The sequence below is a fragment of the Bacillus rossius genome, chromosome 17 (assembly GCF_032445375.1).
Source record: "Bacillus rossius redtenbacheri isolate Brsri chromosome 17, Brsri_v3, whole genome shotgun sequence".
Taxonomy (NCBI): Eukaryota; Metazoa; Arthropoda; class Insecta; order Phasmatodea; family Bacillidae; genus Bacillus; species Bacillus rossius.
Genome location: NC_086344.1, coordinates 6,035,553 through 6,056,914, shown reverse-complemented (window position 1 = coordinate 6,056,914; position 21,362 = coordinate 6,035,553). Strand labels below are relative to the sequence as shown.

Sequence of the window (21,362 nt, the reverse complement as noted above, 5' to 3'; positions counted from 1 at the left end):
AATGTCCCCGCGACGTGGCGCTGAGGGCGGCGCTTGTCGGAACCAGGTGGTCCGGCGGAGCTCCAGCCGGCTGGCCCTGCCTGCGGGAGGGGAGGGGGAAGAATGGCGTGTAGAGGGAGGACGAGAGAGGAGGCCGAAGAAACGAAGGGTCTGTCAAGGTCGCGCTTCATAGTGGAGTATCTTCGCTCAAGCAAGGAAATTGTCTCTGTACAGAAAAATTCGTACAGCGAAATTATTTTTAGCGGTTATGTTTTGACTTGAAGTTGAATACTGACAGGGTGATTAATCTTTTTGGTGGTTGTTTACACATATGAATAAATTTTTACCCTCCAGATTAATATGTTTTGACAGCATAGAACATCAGTTGTGTATTCCGGTTAGTTAGGGTATGATATATGCACACTAGAATGACATCTAAATTTAACCAAAAAAAATAGATTTTATATTTATTAAAATTTATTTAGAACATCAAATCAACACAAGGCTATTCTCGTTATATGAAAAAAAAAAAATTGAAAATGTTAGCTAGCGATGTCAGAATGCCGGGCACACTAATTACAAATGTCCTTTTGTAATATTACATTGCACAGAACACTGAAACCCTAATAGTTAGATTGTTTGTTTACAGTTTTATTATTCTGTGCTACGTTATTTAAATGTATATGTTTAATCTATTTTGGGTTTTGAACTATATTTCTGACATTGTTACAGACGTTTGGGCTTTTCTGTATGTAATTATTAAGTAATTGCGGCTTTTGGAATTACCTTTTTCACGGCCAGAAATTGCCCGAGGTTTCGGCGGAACTTTCAAAAAGTGCCTCCAGCCTATTGTTGTAAAAGTTGCTACTAGAAAGAAGCTTGGTTTTGGCCGTTGTGGTGCGTGCAGCTCCGCGTCAGGACGTTCCTGACGCGAGCCTACCATAAGTTATGTTACGTGTGCGGTAGGCTAATAATAGTATGTATAAAAAGGTTATCATCAGACTGCTGATGGTATGTTAAGTTGCGAACGGGAATACGCGATTTTAAAGTTATTAACGTCAGAAGATATCATTAGTCCAGGTATGGCCATTTTGTTATAACTCTATCACTAACGCTGTACTGACGCCCTGCAACTTTTTAACATTGCCGATTGATATTATGACTTTGTTGATGTTGCTGGGATATACTAAAACCAGCCGCTATTAAATATTATATTTACTAAATTAATTAGCCTCTCAGTATTATTAATGGCACAATCATATGAACATACAATGCACAACTATCTTAGTGGTCTTGAGTCTATAGGTCTTATGTTTTATCGGACAATTGATTTAATTTATGAGTTAGTGAATTTTTCGAACCGTAAATCCATTTTTGAACTCTACGTGAAACATTGACATTTGCGAAGTCGTGCCCATGTACCTGGCAACGATAGTTAAAAAAAATCGGATTGATATTTTGGTCAAAAGGAATTACTGTATTGAGGGATACGTGGTATTTGTTTATTCGTGTGTAAGTAATAAATCAGTCTTAAAATCAGTTAATTATTTTGTCTTCCTCTTTCGTATTCTAATTTAGATAAATATCGGATAAGCATGTGTTACTTGTATCACGACATCTAGGTATTGTTTATCAGTAATTAATATTTTATTTTATTTTTTTGTTAACTAATGTGCATAGGGCAGTTCACTATACATCACTACCTGTGTGTAGTGTTGCTTTACACTTTTTAACGCATTAGAGTTCACATAAAATGATTAATCCAAAATTTCGTTTAAAAGTATAAATATCAGCGATCAATTTAATTAATGTCCTGTATAACTCAGTGAGTAAAACACTCGAGAATATGTATAAGACCTGTACACTAAATATTTTTTAACAGTTAAACTGAACCAAGATGTGTTAGTGTTTTTTTTTTCCCCTTCCGTATATTAGAGGTATGGGACATCAAAATACGCATCTGTCGCCCATTGACTTTAAATACAGAATTATAAACTACATATTGTGAAAACATTCTGCAACAGTTTTTGCTGAACGGAAAAACACGGATGAGAAGACAGACGAAATGTGTGTGGTAAGTGATTTTTCGTCACATGAAATGGAACAGGGCAGTGCTTATCAGAATGAAAGTACAGAACTACTTTGAAATGCATTTTACAAAGACATTTCAAGAGAAATCACCTTTAAATGAAATAGATCTTGCTGACATGGAAGAAATATACTTAGATTTAGAGGCCAGGCCCCTTTCAAGTGACGAAATTTCTCTTGAAGGGCTGAAATATGTTTCTGGCTATATAAATCACCGTTTCAGAAATAAATATCCCGACCTTGGCACTATGAATTTCAATTCGGAGGACGATAGCTGGATACATGTACAATCAAAGGGTAACTTAAAATGTCCCACTAATGAATTTTTTGAATTAATAAAGATCGCTGAAATGTGTTTTGATAATGTTCATGGCAACAATGTGTGCAAAAAAGAGCGGATTTTTGAATCACTGACTAAAATTATTTGCGGAACTACTGAAAATAAATATCTAGAAGAAGTTATATACTATTTTGTCAGGACAAGAACGTATATGCGTATCAAGTATTTGAACATGAAATATTTTAACGAACAAGACCAAAAACGCAAAGAAAGAAATAAGATGAAGAAAACTACCCTTTAAGATTTTTCAGTGTGATAGTGTCCACTTTCCTTCACCATAATATGTATGTTCATAATTTATTTACGATGTTTTTTAATTATTATATTTAAGAAAAGCATTTATTGTGAATATCGCAGCAATTAAGTAGGGCTTAAGGTATTTATTGTATTCCAAATATTGAGTATGTCATTTTTATTGCCTTTATTAAAAATAATATATACGTTAACAATGTAACAAAATTGCGATATTTTTGTATTGCTATTGCAATTTCGTTTCTTGTAAACATTATTGTAGACTTTTTCATATTGAAATTAAATTTGCTATAGGGTTGTTTGTATTTTAATTTTTACAGTTATAAGATTTTTGATATGTTGTTTACTGTTTACAAACATTTAAAAAATATTTCCTTAACCATATTTCCATTTCGGGTAACTCTTCTACATGGATGATAAGATGGTGCGACATCTAAAACATATCACACCACCTTTACATAACTATAAAACTAAGAGGTATTTTCCAGGGACTGGAAGTAACGCGCTACTAGTAACGACGTTATTTGTAACAGTTACTTTTTATGGTAACGATCGTGGTAGAGGTGGGTCGAAAAGTATCAACCTGATACTTTGGCACTGATACGCGCCTGTATCAGGAACGGCAAACGAGTACACTTGAAAAGTATCAGAGACTTTAGTATCAGTTCAGAATTCAGCTGGAACAACACCACGGCCAATGAATACAGTACCCGATCGCAGATGACGGTCACTTGGGCGGAGCTTGTGAAAGGGGAGGGAGCAGGAACGACGAATAAGGGATAAAGAAGGGAAAGAATGTAGGGGAGGAAGCGCAGGGGAAGGCGTTGAAGCCTTGAAGGAGAGGCGCAAAGCGATATTGTTACAAGCAGGGCTGCCACTCATGGGTTTTTCCACCCAGATCTGGGTTTTTCCAATGGTGTTTGGGTTTCTGGGTTTTTAAATAATGAATTCCAACAATTCTAGGTTTTTTATAATTTTAATTATTTTTATACCTAAAACAATAATAAAGGTAGTAGCTACTGTATCTGTTGCAATATCTGTTTGATAAATGCAAACAAGTCTATGTGTTTCACACACAAAAATACATATAAACACAAAACTAGTTTTCAAGAAGCTAAGTCGAATATTAAATTAGACACATTCTTCAAAGAGGCTTGCAGAACACAAAACCAATGCAACAATTAACCTTCAAACCAATCTTGTAGAATCAGACTCTGAATAAAGACTAACGTACATGATGCAGTTTTATAAAAACAATTACCGGTTTAAAGGATGCAGTGATGGTGTTTGTTTTGTCATGTATATATTTGTAGGTTTTTTTATGATATGTACTGGTCCAAGAATTACTTATACAGCCATTTTGCTGCAGTGTAATTTTCTTGTATTGGTTGTATTTAACCGTTTTCAGTCTTGTAAGGTAATTAATTGTTTTATATTAAAACCAGTTATGTTTATATTTTTGAATTAGTACGCAAACATTTTCAACGATAGCATTTTAGACGCATCTGGGTTTTTTACCCATGTGTCTGGGTTTTTTTGTAGGTTATCTAGGTTTTTCATGAATATCAGAGTGGCAGCCCTGGTTACAAGTCGTTTTGTTTATTCTCCTACTTCAAAGTACGCTCAGTGCGCAGTGCGTGCACCGTCTCGTTCAATAATAAAACTAATGAAAATTTAATATTAAAAAGTACATTAATACAAGATATAATATTTATATTTGTGCACCTAACAGCTATGAAAATGCAAATAAATTCTCAGTTGACACTAATAACAGATGTAATCAACATAAATATGGACTTTCTTTTTTCGAAAACAATTAGTAACTAGTGTTTTTATACATTAAAAATGCACGATTTTATCAAAAATAAAAAATAAAAAACAGATAGGTACATTAGTGAGCATACTATATCAATGTTTAGGTTTCAAATGTTTCTTCAGATTAGTTGATGATTTATAACTCAGTTTTTGTTTACACAAATTACAATTAGCAAACTCATTATTTTCCGTGAAAAAATTCCACACAAATGAAGTCTTTTTCGTGCACTTATCAATTCCTTATTTCACTATAATGATACTAACTACAAAGCATGACAGCCCGCAACATGGTGATACACGGCCAGGACGAACTGCAGTGAATGTTGAACTGATTGATACTGGTTGTATCAGGCGGTCATGAGAGTATCAGAGGTAGAGAATTACCGGGCGTGATAAATAATGTATTAGATTCTCCCTCCGGTCGCACGGTCTGCGTACGCGGAGCTTTGTTGCCTCCTGGGACCGTCTGATACAGAAGTATCAGAGACTTGTACCTAGGTACATTACTGTATCAGTATTAGGTTGGGACTGATACCGAAAATTGCTGTCCCAACCCACCTCTAGATCGTGGTAACGCAATATATCAAGTTTTCAGTAACTGTAACTGTAACTGTAACTGAATTACATTTTTCCACCTTAAAGTAACGATAATTGTCGTTACTTCTTGCGTTACATCTTTTTAATGTATTTCTTATTGAACGAATAACGATTTGTTGATTTTTTCAATCCCAGAACGAAAATCCCGACAAGCGTATTATTTGCGATGGTATTTCTTGTACTTGTAAAAATGCTGTTGGCTGGCCTGCGCTCGTATTCTGATTGTCATTTATTTAATATTTGCGACATGCGGGTTTACTGCTGTGCTGTTTAATAAATTAACCTACCTGTGCATATGCGCGAAAGCAATGACAGAATCTAATGAAGCGAGAAGCCGAGAAAGCAGTCCAGAACTTACGTTGCCGTGGCCTTCATATTGTAATTTTTTCGAAGTTCGGTCGAGTGATCAAAATAACCTTATTTTGAAGTGCTCAGGCAATTGAAATCCTACAAAGTGAAAATGGAATGTATATGTGATACTTACTTCCCACACTTCAAGGAATCAAGAAGAGAACAGAAAAATATCGGTTTAAATCTTTGACAGTTTGTGAGCCACTTGTTAAGTCAATAATAGGTGGTGTTCAGAAAAGGTTTGTACAAATGTCTAGTTCAGCACTTCAATTTTTCATTATTATTGCATATTTGCTGGAATTTAAAACAAATATATATATATATATATATTTTTAGATTTCAGAACAATTTCTCCAGTAAAGAGCTTATTGCAGCAGCTTGCCTTCACCCCAGATTCAAACTTGACTGGCTAGAAGAAGGACAAAAGGATGAAGCCAAGCATAATTTGGCCAGTTTTTTTTTACAGAGGACTGCATTGGAATGTCCAGAAGGTCAGAGACACAGTGATGAGGAAGAAGAGGAATTCTTTGGCTTAAATAAGAGGAGCCCAGTGGAAGATTCTGGGGAACAAGAGCTACAAAGGTTTTTGGGGTGTTGGAATAAGGACATTTCTTCACTCGATGACTATCCTCAAATCAAAATCTTTTCATTAAGTTGAACACAGCAAAGCCAACAAGTGCTGCAGCTGAAAGGTTGTTCAGCTGTGCAAGTTTAGTTTTTCGCCTAAATAGAGGCAATTTAAGCGAATCAAATTTTGAGAAGCAACTGCAACTCAAGATCAATAAGCAGTGGTTAAAAAAGTGGTGATTTGATATCAGTGTTATTATTTTGTAGAGTGAACTAATTACTCAATGTAATTTAACACCTAATTGAAAAATTTTCAGTTTAAATAAACATATATCTTTACTAAACACAATATGTTTTATTAGCTTTTAATTATAACATTATTATTAAGTATCACATTTTTAGTTTTTTCAAAAAGTAACTGTTAAAGTAACTTACAGTTACTTTTCTCAGAACTGTAACTGTAACTGGTTTATTTTAAGTAGTGTAACTTGTAGTTGTAACAGGGTTACATTTCCAATGGAGTATTTGTAACTGTAACTGAGTTACTTTTTAAAAGTAACTTTCTGGTACCTGGTATTTTCTTTACATAATATTAAAGCACAATGTTTCCTTGTGGTGTAGGTGATTTAGAATTTCCATTTATCTATAAAAATGGGCTTTCAGAATGTTTTTTAACACAGTGTTTCGGAAGGTTTTTGAAGAAAAAAATTGACTACCCGTTTTATTTTTTTGCAGCTGAATTCGGGCACGTGCATGAAATATAATTAATCCGTAGGAAGCGCAATGATTGAAAGTATTTATGTTGAATATTTGAAAAGATTTATTGGAATAGTGTGAGAGAACGAGCGAGTTGAGTGAGAAGATGTGCGGGAGTGGCAGAGGTTAGCTCTAAGCCACATGACGTGCGCAGTTGCGAACAAAAAAAATAATCCATGCCGCCTCCCCATGGCGAAGGATGAGTGAAAGAGAAACCTGCTAAACCTTCCCCTCCTCCGGGCACGATAGAACCGTATCGGCTGTGTGTTAGGGAGAGAGATACAATTTCGAGGTTATGTTAGTTACCGCTAGATGGCAGGCCGCAGAGCGACCGCCAGCGACACCCTTCCTGTTCTCGCCACTGACGAGCTGGAACTAAGCTCCTGACCTCCCTACATAGTAATGGTCACCCACATAGGCATCTAGACACTTTAATGATCATATGATACAAAATTCATTGTTTTCGGGCCTGTGGCCGTTTTTACCGTGCACCAATCGCCTTAAGGTATTACATAACTTATAAAATTTGGGTATTATTACAGGCCCGGACATTTTGCAGATTAATTGAGAGTCAGTCTTAACGTTGAAGTTGATTGTAAACTCGCAACGCTCTGTAATGTATATTGGCTGTTTGGTAGATTTCAAAGAAATACTGTCTATTGTAGCCGTTACCATCATGCGACGACGCTTTGTAATGGCCATTGGCTGTTTGGTAGATTTCAAAGAAATACTGCCTATTGTAACCGTTACCATCATGCGACTTTCGGAAAATTTTTGTATGGTATTTCGTTTCATGGTCCATAGACCCCAAAACCATTGTCAACTCAAAAGTATATATATGTGTGTGTGTGTATATATATATATATATATATATATATATATATATATATAATCACAATTTTGTGGGCACGATAACTGTCGCAATTTTCACCTATCACTTCCAAACTGATTCATAAAATCTAGTAGTGGAAAATTTATGTCGAATTCGTTAATGGATAATATTCTGCCACACGTATTGAAATAGGGGAAGGTTTTTGAAAAACAGTCAAATCACTGTAACTCCTATAATATGGGAAATATCACATCCCTTTGAACTATTATAACTCGAAGGAGTAACACCAAAATCTTTTGCAGATTAAGTTTTTTATACTACTATGGAGTGGTAAAAACATGGATTGGAGGACAAAAAAATCATACATAACTCCTTTCGTAGGCACATCGAATTCGTACAAATTATGTTTTAATCTTATTATATTTATCTAAAACTTTTGTCTGAAACTATTTTTGATAAGACGAACCATTGATGTAAGGGGTTGAAAAAATGAGGGGAAAAAAATTACTCATTGTAAGTACACTATCAAATCCGTTTGAACTGTTTGTAAATCTTATAACTTTTTCCTAAAACTTTTGTCTCAAACAATTTTTGATAATACAAACATTTACTGAAAGAGATGTAAATAACAAGGATAGAAAGACAAAATGTCATTAGCCTTTATAAAAAATTTATATACTATGAAATCCTTTATAATTTATTGTAAAACTCCTAACCGTTATCTAAAACCTTTTGCTGGAACAATTTTTGATAATACTTATCAAAAAATTTTCCAGCAAAACCAGGGGTTGAAATTAAAAAAAAAAACTTTCTTAGTATAAAATTCTTCGGAATTTTATTAATGACCATCTTAATGTTACCTTAAACCTTTTTTCAAAAAAAATTTAATTGACCATATATTACTGCAACGGATAAAATATAAGTGTTCGAAGATGAAAAATAATTTCATAACTACCTTAGTAGGCATAATATGAAAATTCAATGCCGAATGCATTAAGTTAAAAACAGTCAAAATATTCTCGCTTCATGGAATATGATAAAATGCAAAATCGGTCTTTTTTTTAATATTGACGAACATATATGATATGTAGTCTACATTAAGTTCTTAAAATGTTCCAGGAGTTTATAGAAGTTTCCGAAATATTTCCAGAAGAAATAAATACTTCTAAATCTACCTACTCCTGTAGGCTGTGCCAAAAGGTATTTTTTTTATTGTAAAGGGAAGATTACACATGATTCTATCACTCTTCACTGAAAACTATTTATTACTGTATCAGTTATCCAGGGTGTGAAAAATAATTTTTGACCCAATCGTGGATGTAACACATAAATAAGTATATCTTAAAGTAATTTCTAATGTGACATTAAATAAATTCACAATAATTTCAGGTCTCAATGTATTGTTACGAACGCAGACAGGACATGCGACGCGCTCCAGGTTCGGAGCTGGCTGGCGGCCCCGCACGGCCACTGACGTCACGGTCACGCGCCGTCCACTGACGTGAGGCGTGCCACGCGCGCCTGGTCGGATTACAAGGGTCGTCGCTACCCCTCGCGCATCGTCCTGCCTCGGCGCTGTTGCCTATCGCTGAGCGGCATTGGGAATTTCCCTGGGCCACCGCGCGGAGTGGCGAGAATGGACACGCCGCCCTTCTGGACTGTTCGGGCGTCGGGTCGGCCCGGGATGACGCGACTCGTCACAGCCACTCTCGTCGGTTCGGGAAGGGCAGCGACGCTGGCCCCCGCGCCAGTCTGGCGACAAGAGTTCCGCGAGGAGTGCGGTGACAGTTCCGAGCGGTCTCCGAGCGAATTCGTATTCGTATTCAAGAGTTTTTATTTACAGTGTTTTATACAATATTTGTTGACATGCCAGCACTCTGTGATCTTTTGCCAAAATTTACATTTGTTACATTATATTTTACATGGACAGAAACAGAAAAAACAGTTTATATGAAGGAAAATTTAAAAAAATAACCTTCTTGCAGTGTCCTGGGGGCCTGTTTGCCCAATGTCTTTTTCCAGCACTATATTTAGTTATAATATATTTACACTTACATCATATGAACTTAATTTTAAATTACACTTAACAAGTAATTATATGAATAAGATTAGAATGAGAATTTACAATATTTGGCTAATTTGGTAACAATTATGAACTATTTACAATATTACATGAGAATTCAACTCGAGCACTAATGGCACTATGGTTGGTGTCCATTGGGAAGTGCGATATCGGCGAAGAGTGAGAGATAGCCCCCCCCCCCCCTTCCCCTGAGAGTGCGGCGACTGAGTGGCGCGAGACTGTGTGTGGACAGGCGCGCGGTAAGGGGCGAACCACTGTCGAGCCCAGCTCCAGTGAGGAGTGCGAACTGCGGAACTTGACAGACATCGAGTGATGTGAGCATAAACATTTTTAAGTGCCAGTGATTTTTGATTAGATATTCTTTTAAATAAAATTGTTTATTGTTAATTTTAACATTAGCAATCAATAAGACTTAAAGGACTATCCCTTACCAACCTAATTCTCCCCATGTTAAAAATCGTAGATGAACCCAGCGGTGAAACCAGTGGCGAGACCAGTGGCGAGGCGTGAGGTTTACATGAGGGGAAGCAATAACTCCGTTCACACCAAAACATGATGAGGTTGGGGGGGGGGGGGGTCTGGGGGCCCTCCGCCGGGAAAATATGGATTTCAAGGTACAAAATGGTGCTATTTAAGTAGTTTTCTTAACTGAACATTGACTATTCCACAGGTAGAAAAATTGACATTTTTTTTAAATACATTATTTTTGAAAAATAATGATTGACTTACATTATTCTGAAAGTAAAATACCTACTCTACATTACTTATATACTAAGTGGGAGTGTAGTATCATCGTACGCCCACAAATCCCCCACGCACTGCCAGCCAACAGCCCACGGGAGAGATGCGCGCGCCCCGAGAGACGACCGCCGACTGAAACGCGACATCGCCACCTGCCGTGCCGAACTGTACCGGACATAGCCGAAGCAGTCGGCGGAAAAATTCCACCGTCTGCTTCGGCCATGTTCGCTCCAGTTCGGCAAGAAAGCGTTACCTTCGTAGCTTCTACCGCGTATTTTTCCAGCCAATCCCCTCCCTGAACCTTTGTACCATGCCACCCCCCTTCCGAAAGGAAACTACTGCGGCAGCCTTCCTGCTGAAAGCGATCCTACCAGCGCTTCTAAACCTAGCAACGCTTCTAAAACAGCATGTTTTTGTGTCAACGAGTTCTTTTTTTATAGCGCACAGCGCACAGTATTGGGTCCCAAGAAGATAGTGTAAGAAATACATACACCTAACTGCACGAGCCAAAGTAAAATACTATTCTGAATAAAATATTTATTTAAAAAATACAATGTCTGGAAACTGCCTGGGCAAGCACTGCTTGCCTTGCTTGCCCTGACGAGACGCCACTGGGTGAAACTAAACAGAAATTTTGACAACACAACGACGACAGCACAGACGAACACTGAAATGTCCCTATGACAAAATAGTTCAAACGTTTCGGGAACTGACAAATTCTCCCGTCGTTAGGTTTGGAATAAATCGTTCGTATTAAGCGTTTGACGTAACCTCTCATTTTAGTTACAATTCATAAATCAGTAAAAATAAGGGTTTAAAACCATACAAACATATTTTTTATTGTTTCAAAATGTGTTTTATGTATTTACTTACGGCTCCAAAAAAATTGTGAAACTGTATTCCATGCGAATTCAAACTCTTCAAATAATTCATAAATTATTAAAGCAAAATACTTGAGGACACAACCCCCTTAACCCTTTCACTCCCATGTAGTTACATAATTTTTTTATCGTTACTATACCATTTTTTAAAGAATTTTTGTGTAGTAATCTTACGCTATAATTATAATGTATAATTATTTTATATGTATTAATAAAAGTAAAATAAAATTATTTCATAGCCATAAAGTGGGATATCCACTAGAATGTTAGTACGCCTTAAGGGGGTTAGGGCCCGCTATCTTCCGGATAATCGGCGTTAAGCTGTCGGAAGTCAATGATGTTAAGGGCTCCGCCTACCCGGGCACACAAACTGTGTGCAGAGCTTCAGGAAAAACAACGCGATTTCAAAACTACTCAAGATATCAGAGTCGGGTCTGCTTAAGAAAAGCATTTAAGAGTTCGCTGAGGGCCGAAAAGTACTTTTGATTTTGGATTAAGTTTTTAAACTGTATTTTTAGAAGAGTTAAAATGGCTAAAACACATGTTTTCGGAGTAATTTTGAGGCGTAAAACAACTGGTACAAATTCTTGAAAGCACTTAAGGGACTTGCATTACACCTTTATCTTAATTTCTCGGCCATATAATGTTATAGTCGCCGCTCAAATTTCAGCGTTATCCTGTGACGACGAGAAGACTGCGCGCCAGTTCAAAGGAGACACCGCGCTAGAAGCACCAGAGAGCGTCGCGCTTATCATCCCGCCTCACTAACACACACACACACGCACACACACCTACACACACACACACACACACACCTGACGAGGCAGGACCCTTAAAGCTACGGCCACACAGGGCGCTATGTTCGCGATGATCGCTACGCGAGTAAAGTATAGCCAGCTGTATCTCAGGTGTCAACAGGCCACACAAAGCTGTGTTCGCTATTTTCGCTATGTTGGCGACGTCTCCAGGTGTTTGGTTCTCGGCTGTTTTTTTTTTAAACGTCGCCGACTTCGCACATGCGCAGATAAACAAAAACATCTTGTTTTCGCGCGGAATCTTTCAGTTTTGTGCTTTAAATAGTCAAGTCGACGGAAAAGTTTATTGAAATAGAATTAGGCTTTCGCGGCCATTATCTGAAGTAGCTTGGCATTTGGGTTGTAGCCGTGTCCAAGGCAAATATATCACCGATGTTTCGGTCGACATTTAAGTCACCATCATTAGGGTAGAGTTACCTAGTGAGGTTATTAAAAGTTATTCTGTTTTTAATACTCTCGCCCGAGAGAGAGAGAGATGCAGATCTATGATCTATGAGGTTTTCTGAAGATTGGAACTCATATTCTAATTAATTTGTAACCATCTTCTCTATTTATGTTTGCTGGGTGTTCTAATGTTTATACTGATTCTCGAATGTATCTTTCCTTGTATAGTCGGATGTTGGCTGTGGTGTGGAATTGGTCGAAATCAATGCTGTGTCTGGTTTCGAAGGAGTGTTCTGCTATAGCTGATCGTGGGTTTTCATTCCCCCAGCATAGGGAACGTCTCGAACATAGCTTAGCTTTCTGTGTGGCCTCGACTTTATGGGCCCATCTAGTCGGGTTGTATGTGTGTTAGTGAGGAGGGATGATAAGCACGACTCTAGCTGTATCGTCTCTGAGCGCAAGGCGGCTTGTTAACTTGCGCGCAGTATTCTCATCTTTCACGGGGCAACTGAGAAATTTGAGTGGTGACTGTAACAGTAGAAAATGACATAGAAATCAATGGAAAGATTGTTATGCAAGTTCAAGTCCTTTCAATAATTTAACAAGTTTTTTTAACCTAAAAATTTAACTCTGAAAACACTTATTTTAGTCATTTTAAGTATAGTAAAAATTCAGTTTTAAAAACTTAATCCGAAATCAAAAGTGCTTTTAGGCCCTCGGCGAACTCTTAAATACTTTTTGTGAACAGATCCCACTTGGGTATCTTGAGTAATTTTTGAAATGGCGTTTTTACATGAAGCTCAGCGCACCGTGTGTGTGCCTGGGCACACATTAAAGCCGTGATAAACTTCTTGTATCAGTGATGTTATAAACTGTTCACTTCGGTGGACGAGTAGACCGAGAAGGGTAGATGAAGGGTGTGGGGCGGGGAGGTTGGATTGCCAGGGAGGTAACTACGATACACGGCACTGTGTGTTTTGTTTTCCGCAGGTGACCCCTAGCGTCAACAACCCTGTCCTCAACCCCAATGCGGACGTGTTCGAGAGCAAGTACCCGGAGCCGGTAGCCAATGCCGCGCTCTCCTGGGACTCGTCGGACGGGCAGTTCTCTCCGCTGGAAGGTGGGTGCAGCGAGCTGTCACACTCTCCAGTGTACATACAATCCCCTGCCAAGCCCGGGCCTCCCTGGAACGAAGAAGCCTGCCTGCTCTGGGCAAAATCACGAGTTTTGATGCAAAAACTATGTATACTAGTGTTACACTCTTTTCTATACACTGGTGTAATGTAAATGTCTCCCTGGAAAAACTTTGGTAGAGTGGTGGATCTTTTAGTTTCAAATACATAAATAACAAGTGCGATTTCCTCTATATCTGTGCACCTATTTATTTTACTTTTATTGTTACTGGGAACAGAGTCAACAAAACATTTAAACAATAAACATGATAACGATAATTTGACTAATGCATTATTATACATTACAATGGTGGCTAATACACAAATTGGGTTACTATTTGTTCGTAGGGTCGACCCTTTGTAAAAATATTACAAGATGACTTCCACTATAGTTAACAATGAGAATAAACGATTGTTTGGAACTAGGTGGCCGAAGGTGAAGTTTCATGCAGTAGTTGGACTACCAGGATGCCATAGCAGTCCTGGGTCCGAGGATGGAAAAAAAGCATGCAGTCGCCATGCTTGCTCTGGCTCTTGAACCCTGTCTGTAAACAAGCCAAATCAAACATGATTAGACCTGGTTCACAGACAGTCATTAAATGAGCAAAAATGCTCGCAAAAACTGTGATGGTCAGGGAAGAGAATGGTTGCCGAAACTCACCAAAACAGGGTGTAGCTCATAGTACTCAGTATGTGTGCCCGCCGGGAGGTGAGCGAAGACCGTCCCGAACAAGCGCAGTTGACGCGGACACACTCATCGTTGGTAGAAATTGGAATTTAGCAAAATATAAAAATCTCTACATAGGAAACACAGACGGACTTATTGAGGTCTAAAAAAAAACTTAGGGAAAACATCCCTTTACGAGACGACTACATTCTCGTATGGCAGCAGAAGTGAAGTCTTGCTGTGGGCTGGTGCAGGATGCGAAGTAGTCAGTCAAAATGTGCGGCGCGAAGTCTCTGTGTGGTGGGAGCGACTATAAATTAAAAACATGTGCTTTCTTTCGAAAGAAAGAGGACTTCGGCTTCCAGACCGAAAGGTTCCTAAGATTTCCGAGGGGGTGGTCGAGGAATACCGATATCTCGATTTTGGTGTTAGTAGCCGATCGCAGCGCAACCTACTGAGGAGTGGCCGAACAAAAAGAAATCGACTAGTGCATCTCTCGCACGAGGCGGGACAGGGGCAGGGACAGAACTTGATGGACATCTTAGGCTTCTCGTAATTCTGTGTACGCCTTTGGTTATAAACAAAGCCGTGTGGGTTTGTTAGCTATCGGTACACCAATAGAATCATGTTATGTTTCTATTATTTCTTTAAATATATAGTAGTGATTTTACATGGGGCATATTTAAATGCAGCAATGATTAAATAACGAACCCTTAACTTCAATGTCACAGGCACTTTCAAAATGACACGACATTTGATGACTTCAAAGAGGCACTGCCATCCGCCATGAAACGTTGTATGACGGTCCCATTGGCAAACAAGCCGTTAAAGTGATGGGAAGCCTTTTTTTTACAGACGAGAGAGCCAAACGGCCGATCGTGCATCTTCGGGTTTTTATTTTGTTCATTGTAACTCATGATAACAAATGGTCAATTAGGTTAGGTTAGCTACATTATAAATACTTTAAAACATTGTGGACGGTTGATTTGGTTAGGATAGCTACATTAAAGATACTGTGAAATCATGTAAATGGTTTCCTAGCCCCGGATAGCTACATATTAAAAAGTTATTTGCTAAGCAACCATAAAATGATTTTACAGTATTTTTAATGTAGCTATACTTAACTAACCAACCATCCACAATGTTTTAAAGTATTTATAATGTAGCTAACCTATTCTAATCGACCGCAAAATTTAATGCCACACCGGTTTATACAATAAGATAGAACGGAAAAAAATGCGAGCATGAACTTCGGGTAACTTCGGGTGTGACTCTCTCGTCTGTGAAATGAAGGGTTCCCTTTAAGTGATGCACTTGGATTATTTCTTCTTCGTAGCTTGCGCGCGAGATCTCGCATCCATATTTGGTATTTGGACTCAACACACGCTTCGCCGAACCGCTCAAGATTTGTTTGAACTGTCTGATTAGGAATAGATTTTACGAGCCATTACACTTGACTATAGATGTTTAGTTTCATGGTTTCGTCTGTAGCGTGTACTTTGAGAAGGATCGTTACCACAATGCCGAAATACCATAACGCCGAATGTCAAAATTGACCACAATGCCGACGGCTAGAAAACTGCTGTATACCACAACGCCGAAATAACAACTGAATGAATTTGTGTGTTTCTTAAATGTACCTTAACACCGAAATACCACAATCAAACCTTACCTAACCTTACCTAACCTTACCTAACCTAACCTAACCTAACCTAACCTAACCTAACCTTACCTTACCTAACCTTACCTAACCTTACCTTACCTAACCTAACCTTACCTAACCTAACCTTACCTAACCTAACCTAACCTTACCTTACCTAACCTTACCTAACCTTACCTAACCTTACCTAACCTTACCTAACATTACCTAACATTACCTAACCTTACCTAACATTACCTAACATTACCTAACATTACCTAACATTACCTAACCTTACCTAACCTAGCGTAATATAACCTAACCTATGTTAACCTAGCCTAGCCTAGAAGGTATGATTATTTAAGGCATGGAAAATATGACAAAACTAATTTAACTGTACATATTTATTTTTGATGTTTTTTTAAGACATAATATACCTAGGATATTTTTAATAAATTTTTTTTACTGAGTTATGTCATTTTAAATGCATTTATTTTTATTCCAAGCCAGAATTATTTAGAAACCACATAATTATGTCAAACTTAAGTATAGTTCAAGAAACGAGTGTACAAATAGGTTTCTGCACCTATAAAAGTAAAAAAAAAATTCCATCGTCAAAATTACAGTTTAATATTGACAATTTCCATTGATCACTGCTGAACTATTTCAGGAGCGATTTAAAGAATAAATTTAAATGAAAATGAAAACATAAATGGCAGAACACTATTGAGTTATGTATATATTTTCATATCCTTTTGTTTTTGATACGATCCGACTCAAAACACGCCCTCTGGAGTGACAGTTCTAGTGCTGCGTGTAAAACTCTCGCCGCAGGGAAGAATGTCCCCGGGACGTGGCGCTGTGGGGCGGCGCTTTTTGGAACCAGGTAGTCCGGCGGAGCTCCAGCCGGCTGGCCCTGCCTGCAGGAGGGGAGGGGGAAGAATGGGGTGTAGAGGGAGGACGAGAGAGGAGGCCGAAGAAACGAAGGGTCTGTCAAGGTCGCGCTTCATAGTGGAGTCTATCTTCGCTCAAGCAAGGAAATTGTCTCTGTACAGAAAAATTCGTACAGCGAAATTCTTTTTAGCGGTTATGTTTTGACTTGAAGTTGAATATTGACACGGTGATTATTCTTTGTGGGGGTTGTTTACCCATATGAATAAATTTTTACCCTCCAGATTAATATTTTTTTACAGCATAGAACATCAGTTGTGTATTCCGGTTAGTTAAGGTATGATATATGCACACTAGACTGACATCTAAATTCAACCAAAAAAAAATATTTTTTATATTTATTAAAATTTATTTAGAACATCAAATCAACACTAGGCTAATCCAGTTATATGAAATTTAAAAAAATTGGAAGTGTTAGCTAGCGATGCCAGAATGTCGGGCACACTAATTACAAATGTCCTTTTGTAATATTACATTGCACAGAACACTGAAACCCTAATACTTAGATTGTTTACAGTTTTATTATTCTGTACTACGAAATTTAAATTTATATGTTTTTTGGGTTTTTAACTACATTTCTGACATTGTTACAGATGTTTGGGCTTTTCTCTAAGTAATTATTAAGTAATTGCGGCTTTTGGAATTACGTTTTTCACGGCCAGAAATTGCCCGAGGTTTCGGCGAACTTTCAAAAAGTGCCTCGAGCCTATTGTTGTAAAAGTTACGCTACTAAAAAGAAGCTTGGTTTTGGCCGTTTTGGTGCGTGCAGCTCCGCGTCAGGACGTTCCTGACGCGGGCCTACCTTAAGTTATGTTACGTGTGCGGTAATAATAGTATGTATAAAAAGGTTATCATCAGACTGCTGATTGTATGTTAAGTTGCGAACGGGAATACGCGATTTTAAAGTTATTAACGTCAGAAGATATCATTAGTCCAGGTATGGCCATTTTGTTATTACTCTCACTAACGCTATACTAACGCTATACTGACGCCCTGCAACTTTTTAACATTGCCGATTGATATTATGACTTTGTTGATGTTGCTGGGATAAACTAAAACCAGGCGCTATTAAATATTATATTTACTAAATTAATTAGCCTCTCAGTATTATAAATGGCACGATCATATGAACATACAATGCACAACTATCTTAGTGGTCTTGAGTCTATAGGTCTTATGTTTTATCGGACAATTGATTTAATTTATGAGTTAGTGAATTTTTCAAACCGTAAATCCATTTTTGAACTCTACGTGAAACATTGACATTTGCGAAGTCGTGCCCATGTACCTGGCAACGGTAGTTAAAAAAAATCGGAGTGATATTTTGGTCAAATGGAATTACTGTATTGAGGGATACGTGGTATTTGTTTATTCGTGTGTAAGTAATAAATCAGTCTTAAAATCAGTTAATTATTTTGTCTTCCTATTTCGTATTCTATTTGAGATAAATATCGGATAAGCATGTGTTACTTGTATCACGACATCTAGGTATTGTTTATCAGTAATTAATATTTTATTTTATTTTTTTGTTAACTAATGTGCATAGGGCAGTGCACTAGACATCACTACCTGTGTGTAGTGTTGCGTTACACTTTTTAACGCATTAGAGTTCACATAAAATGATAAATCCAAAATTTGTTTAAAAGTATAAATATCAGCGATCAATTTAATTACTGTCCAGTATAACTCAGTCAGTAAAACACTCGGAAATATGTATAGGACCTGTACACTAAATATTTGTTAACAGTTAAACTGAACTAAGATGTGTTAGTGTTTTTTTTCTCCCCTGTATATTAGAGGTATGGGACATCAAAATACGCATATGTCGCCCGTTTACTTTAAATACAGAATTATAAACTACATATTGTGATAACATTCTGCAGCAGTTTTTGCTGAACGGAAAAACACGGATGAGAAGGCAGAAGAAATGTGTTTGGTAAGTGATTTTTCTCAAATGAAATGGAACATGACAGTGCTTATCATAATGAAAGTACAGAACTACTTTTGTGCAAGGAAATGTATTTTACAAAGACTTTTCAAGAGAAATCACCTTTAAATGAAATTGATCTTGCTGACATGGAAGAAATATACTTAGATTTAGAGGCCAGGTCCCTTTCAAGTGACGAAATTTCTCTTGAAGGGCTGAAATATGTTTCTGGCTATATAAATCACCGTTACAGAAATAAATATCCTGACCTTGGCACTACAGATTTTAATTCGGAGGACGATAGCTGGATACATGTACAATCAAAGGGTAACTTAAAATGTCCCACTAATGAATTATTTGAATTAATAAAGATCGAAGAAATGTGTTTTGATGATGTTCATGGCAACAATTTGTGCAAAAAAGAGCGGATTTTTGAATCACTGACTAAAATCATTTGCGGAACTACTGAAAATAAATATCCAGAAGAAGTTATATACTGTTTTGTCAGGACAAGAACATATATGCGTATCAAGTATTTGAACATGAAATATTTTAACGAACAAGACCAAAAACGCAAAGAAAGAAATAAGATGAGGAAAACTACCCCCTAAGATTTTTCAGTGTGCTAGTGTCCACTTTCCTTCACCATAATATGTATTGTTATGATTCAACCTTAAGATGATCTCAATTATTTACTATTCTAAGACAGGGTGATAGGGGCTCAAGACTAACAATGAAAGACAATTCAGTATAGAGACTTGGTTTAATGTCACGTACTATTATAGAGTTAGCGGTCACCAAATTAGACAATAATCAGGGAGCCTCGCTACCACACCTCGGCAGGTTCCTTACCCACGCTGTGCTGGGTCGCGCTCGCGGCAGGATCTCGACGACGGACTGCGGCGGCCGAGGACCACGGCGCTCCGTGGTTCCGGCGTCACGACTTCAGCCGTCCAGTCGCCGGTGACCAGAAGAAGCCCCTTCTCGACGGTGGCTGTCGTTTTTATTCTTCCATCCGCGTCCGTGTTGATGTTCCGTGTTGTCCTCTTTTCTCTCGCAGCGGCGGTCGGCCTTCGGCGACCCGCGTCGCTGTTTCGCTGGCGGTGTTGAAATTGCTGACACCACGTGTTTGACTCAGGGCGAGCCTCGAAGCCGCTTGCCAGAGTGCTCAGAGCGAGTCATAACACTCTCCCCCTGGTTGGATTAAGAGGCTGTCCTCAGCCTAGTTCAAGAGGACACTGGTAACTGCATCTTGGAGCGGGAACGTAGGTGTCTTCATGCTCGGAGCGCCGCGTGTCCTTTCTTCTCTCGCGGTCGGTTACACGGATCGACTCGCATTCCTGACGTGGTGTGACAGTGAGACTTTCTATAGTTGTTATAACATTTCTATTTAGTATTCTGAGGGTACCGATTTGTGATTACATTGATTCTTTACAACCGATATAACATAACAAAACACAAATTAATATCATCAACGTGTTAACAACTTGATACATGTTAGTTGTATTATAAATATATCAATACAATTCATATGAACATACTCTGACTATATGTATGGTAACCAGATTTTTTTTTTTTTTGTAATTTTACTCTATCATTTATTGATTTATTTATCCAATGTTACATTCACGGCAACACTCAAAGTGAGTCTAAACGTTGTGCACGACATACAAGACAACTACTACATACTAAATATATATAATAAGGTGAAATAAATTATAAATACAAAAACAAAATTAAGACAAACTTATAACAAAATATACAAATTACAATACAAACCGCTTTGGACAACAAGATATACAGACACATTGATAAAGGAATGAAAAATAATTATATCATCTAAAAGGAACATATCTTTTTTTTTTCTTATATCTAATTAATAACATTTCCCTGCTATCTATAGCATATGTCATCCTCCTTTATTATAAGCTGTAAGTTATAATTTATTGTATTAACTATTACTAATATCATAATTTATTTTATTAAACTACTCCTCATATCCTATATCTCAGTAAGTTATTGACATGGACACTTATCTACAATATTTATACCATTATTTTATTGTACAAAAACGGGTCGACCCTTAACTTTTGTCCACTGTAGCGCTACATAATGTGAACTCCCGGGAGTGAAAATTGGTACCATGGCGAGGGAATTTTATAGGATAAGGTTTTATTAACTATTGTACCTACACCTATATGGGTGCGTTTTGTTTCCCATATAGACTTGTACCTTGGCTGCTTTTTTCCTAGAAGGTTGGAACGGGTTTGCGGCCGTCTTGTTGTATCCTTATACTTACTCTTATTTTTCTCTCACTCTCTTTTTTTTTTTTTTCTCTGCGGGTGTCTATTGGTTGAGGAGATGTAATTACAGTTGGGCTTAATGTCTACTTTCTTCCCTTATGATCGCTGATATTTGAATGATCCTTATGTACATAAAAATGTTACTGCAGACCAGAAAAGTTATAATACTCGTGATTGAAATAGAAAATGTTGAGGTATTAAAAATGGCTAATACCTGCGTAG

General features: G+C 37.6%; 1 protein-coding gene across 4 annotated transcripts in view; it reads left to right on the top strand.

Annotated features, from left to right (window-relative positions):
• LOC134540706 (la-related protein 4-like) overlaps nucleotides 1-21,362 on the top strand; it is a 234,115-nt gene that overhangs the window by 48,363 nt on the left and 164,390 nt on the right. For all 4 annotated transcript variants that reach the window (XM_063383591.1, XM_063383587.1, XM_063383589.1 and 1 more), the window contains exon 2: nucleotides 13,472-13,601. In XM_063383591.1, coding sequence (XP_063239661.1) covers nucleotides 13,472-13,601 — 130 coding nt within the window. The remainder of the gene's footprint in view (nucleotides 1-13,471; nucleotides 13,602-21,362) is intronic.